The 4,641-nt window shown below is 39.6% G+C and overlaps 1 protein-coding gene across 1 annotated transcript in view; it reads right to left on the reverse strand.

Annotated features, from left to right (window-relative positions):
• Nucleotides 1-3,988: 3,988 nt before the first annotated feature.
• The window catches only part of LOC106724136 (Krueppel-like factor 17), a 1,390-nt gene continuing 737 nt past the window's right edge, over nt 3,989-4,641 (reverse strand). The window contains exon 2 of the mRNA XM_014530350.1: nt 3,989-4,627. Coding sequence (XP_014385836.1) covers nt 3,989-4,627 — 639 coding nt within the window. The remainder of the gene's footprint in view (nt 4,628-4,641) is intronic.

A 4,641-nucleotide genomic window follows, 5' to 3' on the forward strand; every position in this document is an offset into this window, starting at 1 on the left:
GGTTTATTCCTGGTTATGACAACTTTGCCTAGATCCAGCACTCCAAGTGGAAAGATCAAAGAACCCCGGATTCAAGGCCTCACCGTGGTCATGATGAGCTGTGTTGCCTTGATAGGTTACTTTCCCTCTTGGGACTCAGTGTTATTGCTGAATTGGTCTTCCACAAATAAAATGATCTACCTGAAAGGAGAGAAAAGAGAAATAATTTAAGCAAAACTCAACCATGCCAAGATTGCCAGGATTTGAACAAGGTACTTCACAGAGGAGATTATTCAAATGGACAGTAGCCTTATGAAGGGCTATGCAGCCTTATTAATCATCAGAAAAACCACGCAGTGTACATACCATTCTATACCAATTAAAATGGCTAAAATGAAAAAAGATAGCTTCAAATGTTTGTGAAGCTGTGGAGCAACTGGAGCTCTCATGACCTGCTGGTGGGAGTGTCATTTGGCACAATCGCTTCGAAAACTACTCAGCATTTTCTATGAAAGTTGAAGATGTGCATCCCTCACGACCCAGAAATTCCACTTCTAGGCACACCTGCAACAGAAATGCATAAAAAAGCGCACCAAAAAGACAAGCATGATTCTATTCAGAACAGCATTATTTGTAATGCTGTCCATCAGCAGTAGAATGGATAAATACACTGTGATTCACACAATTGAATACTATATAACTATGAAAAAGAATAAGGATCTGATATGTGCAACGACCCATATTACTCTCACAAAGGTAGTGCTGAGCAAAAGAAGATAGAAATAAAAGAGTATCTATTTGAGTCCATTTATATGTTTCCAAAACAGGCAATTTAAGGTGTTTGAAGAGGATGGTGTAGTGACTTGGAGGGGCCACAAAGCAGGTCTTCTAAGATGCAGGTAATGATCTATTTCTTGATTTGGGTGTGATAACTTGGGAGTATTTATTTTGTAAAAATTCCGTGAGCTGCACATGTACGATTTGTGCACTTTGTGTACGTATGTAGTACTCCCCTAAAATAATTTAATTTTAAAAACCCTAACAACATTGCCTAAACCACATGGCCCTTCAAACTCTGCCAGGCAGATTCGTTAATGATGACTCAGTGCACAGTGGTCAGTAGATACCAACATAAATTCCATTGCCCACACCGTTTAGGTTCTCAGTCAGAGAGTACTTTTTCTGTTGCTTGCTTAAATGCTCATTTTGTGTGTGTGGTGCTAGTAACTCCATCTATAATAAACCCCTTAAGGCAATATCCCTAGGATCCTTATTTTTTTCTTCTTTCAGTAATTACCTCTTGTAAGATTGGCTAGTCCTTATCAAAAGTAATTCAGCGACTCTTCTGTGACAGCGATTATTGGCACCCAGAAAGAGCTGAGATGTTTTGGAAGCAAAGCTTGCCCCACTGTTTGATTTACAGACTCCGTTTTTGGAAAGCAGTTTGTTTTATTCTTTATATCATTCTATTATTTATATATGGCTTCAGAACAAGTGAAGCATATAGTCTGGTTATTGTCAGGATGTGGAAGAAGCCAAAACAGTGTGGAAATGTAACTTTGTAAATTCTTTCATGTGACAGTTGTAAGCATGATTTTTCAGAGTGTGTATACAGTGTGCTTGGATATCCTGTCTCAAGGAAGAGGTGCTGTCACCTTCTAAAAGGAAGAAGAAATAGAATCAGCTCTGGAAGAATGCCAAAGTATGTTAGGGCCACCTCTTGGTAGTGCCAGTTTATTCAGTTTACAATCTCCTGTGATTCTTAAGACAACATGTCAGAGAAGCTGACCCTGGTGTTCTAAAAGATAATTCTGCTTAGAGAAAAATCTTGATTTTTTTCCCCCCTCTTTGATTATTGGTTGCATCTTCGTGGCTGAGTAAAAACAGGGGTTTTAGCCCTGGCTGGTGTTTCTCAGTGGTTGGAGCATCACTTGGTGCACCAACGGGTTGTGGGTTTGGTTCCTGGTCAAGGGGATTGCAGGTTCAATCTCAGGCCCTAGTCTGGAGGCAACCAATAGATGTGTCTTTCTCACATCAATGTTTCTCTCTCTGTCTCTCTCTGTCTCTCTCTCTGTCTCCCTCTGTCTCTCCTCCTTCCCTTCCACCCTTCTGCTCTCTCTAAAAAATCAGTGGAAAAAATATCCTCGGGTGAGGATTAATTTTTAAAAAAATAGGGGTTTTACAGGTTGATGTGCCAATGTGGCAGCCATGCAATCAACTGCAAAATACCACAAGTTCGAAAACATCACTGGTGATTGACATTCTTAATAGACTCACTACACTAATAAAATTCTGATTCATCAAATTTGTGCTTTGTGAACTATTTATAGGTAGATAATAATACTTAATTTTATTACTGATCCTTGTCATATTCTTAACAATGATCTTTCCAAAAACATTTTTTTTTAAAACCAAAGCAGTCTTCTACAACACAAAACTACAGAAATTTTAAATCAGAAAATTATGTTGCTCATTGATTTAGACTTAAAATCCCCTGTACAAGCTTAAAAAGACTCAGATTGTGAGAATTTGAAAACAAAACTACCCAGCCGAAATGCCGTCTTCTGTTATTCTCTTATGCCAGATGGACCACAACTATGGGCTTACTGTAAATATTCCGTTTCCTTGCAAAAATCATTTCATCGTCAATGTTCCCAACAGATGCAATGCGTTTCCATTTCTTTGTGAATTCTAAATAATGAGCACAGGTAAACCTTTGAGGTTCAGCTTGGCTTGAACCAGGATCCACATGATTAAATGCTTATTCAAAACTCTTTCATCTAAAAGTCTTACAAGAAGGCTTGTTTTTGTTTTACTGCCTTCCTTAAAGTGTTTCAGTCTTTCCAGTTTGACTTCCATCTCATACCAAAAGGTGAAAAGACATTGGAAATGATTGCTCTCTCAGTGAATTTCAAAAGAAGTTCTGGGTTTAATTTTGAGTAAACATTTGGCTTTGTTTTCAATTTTCTAAACCTGGATGGCTCAGTCTTTTGAGGTCTCCTTATAAGAGATATATTTTTATCATTCTGATGGTAACTACCTTTACAAAATGAATGGGAGAATTGAGTCAATTATTCACATAGTTCAAGCTAGAAGGTCATTTTGTTTTAATTATATAGGTATTTCATGAAACTGAGGATTTGGGGAGGACCTGTCTTTTGATAATTGCCCTAATTCTTCACTTGGCATGGACGTAATTTGTGTTGCTGATCAAATTGTTTAATATATTTTTACTTTTAATTTCTCTCATCTGGGCTAAAAATACAATATAGGAAAAGCTTGGAAAACCTTGAGTAAAAAACTATGCTCCTAATTTTTTCAACTTTTTAAAAAATGTTTTTATTGATTTTAGAGGGAGAGAGAGAAACTTTGATCGGTTGCTTTCCATACACACCTAGACTGGTATTGAACCCATAACCTGGGCATGTGCCCTGAATGGGAATCGAACCAGCAACCTTTTGGTGCACAGGACGACACTCAACCGAGCAATAACAGTCAGGGCAGGAGGCTCAATGTTTGAATAAATTAAATGCTTATGATTCTATTGAAATGCATAATGTATTTCTTCTATGCTTTAAAAATTTTTTAATTGATCTTTAGAGAGAGAGGAAGGGAGAGGGATAGTGAGAGACATCTTTTTAAAATATATTTTTATTGATTTCAGCAAGAAAGGGAGAGGCAGAGAGGGATTGAAACATCAATGATAAGAGAGGATCATTGATTGGCTGCCTCCTGAACACACCCCACTGGGATAGAGCCCTGAACCCGGGCATGTGCCCTGACCAGGAATCAAACTAGTGACCTCTTGGTTCATGGATCGACAATCAACCACTGAGCCACACCAGCTGGGCTATTTCTTCAATGTTTTAGAAAATAAAAAATAAAAACCTTAAAAGTTTACAAGTCATATGAAGCACCTACAATGTGGTGGCACAATGCTAGGTGCTAAGCAAGCAAAGGCTTAAGGAGAATCTTGTTTCCTCATGGGCTGATGGATTCAGGTTCGTAGTCACTGGTGGACTTTCTGGTGCTGCTGTAAGTGATCAGATCGTGCAAAACGCCTGTCACACAGAGTACACAGGTAGGGTCGCTCCCCACTGTGCCTTTTGTTGTGTCTCTTGAGCTCATCTGAACGGGCGAATTCCCATGTGTATCCCTTCACATTGCATTTGTAGGGCCTCTCTCCTGTGTGTTTGCGATAATGGAATTGGAGAGAGGAATACTTTGAATATGATTTCTGACAGTCCTGGTATGTGCAAGTGTAGGGCTTTAAAATGTCAAGATTCTTCTTGAACTGACGTCTCTGGGTTTTGAGTTTTGACTTCTGCTCTTCTAGGGATTGTCCTTGGGTCAAATGGGAACTTGAACAGTACAGGGATCCTAGGTATGGCAATGATGGCGACTGACACGGCATCATATGGCTTCCATAGAGAGTGTGGTCATCAGTGAAGGCTCTCATCTGGTCCCCGAGAGTGTGGTCATCAGTAAAGGCTCTCATCTGGTCCCCCTTAAGGGTCCCCATCTGACCCCCATAGAGAGTCTTGTCACTGCTGTATGTTGTCACCTGGCCCTCAGTAAAGGAATGGTTCCCAATGAAGGTCACTGGATAGTCCCCTTTAAGAGCTGTCATCTGGCCTCCATAATGGGTCTGGTCCCCACCAA

The sequence above is a fragment of the Myotis brandtii genome, unplaced genomic scaffold (assembly GCF_000412655.1).
Source record: "Myotis brandtii unplaced genomic scaffold, ASM41265v1 scaffold733, whole genome shotgun sequence".
Lineage (NCBI taxonomy): Eukaryota > Metazoa > Chordata > Mammalia > Chiroptera > Vespertilionidae > Myotis > Myotis brandtii.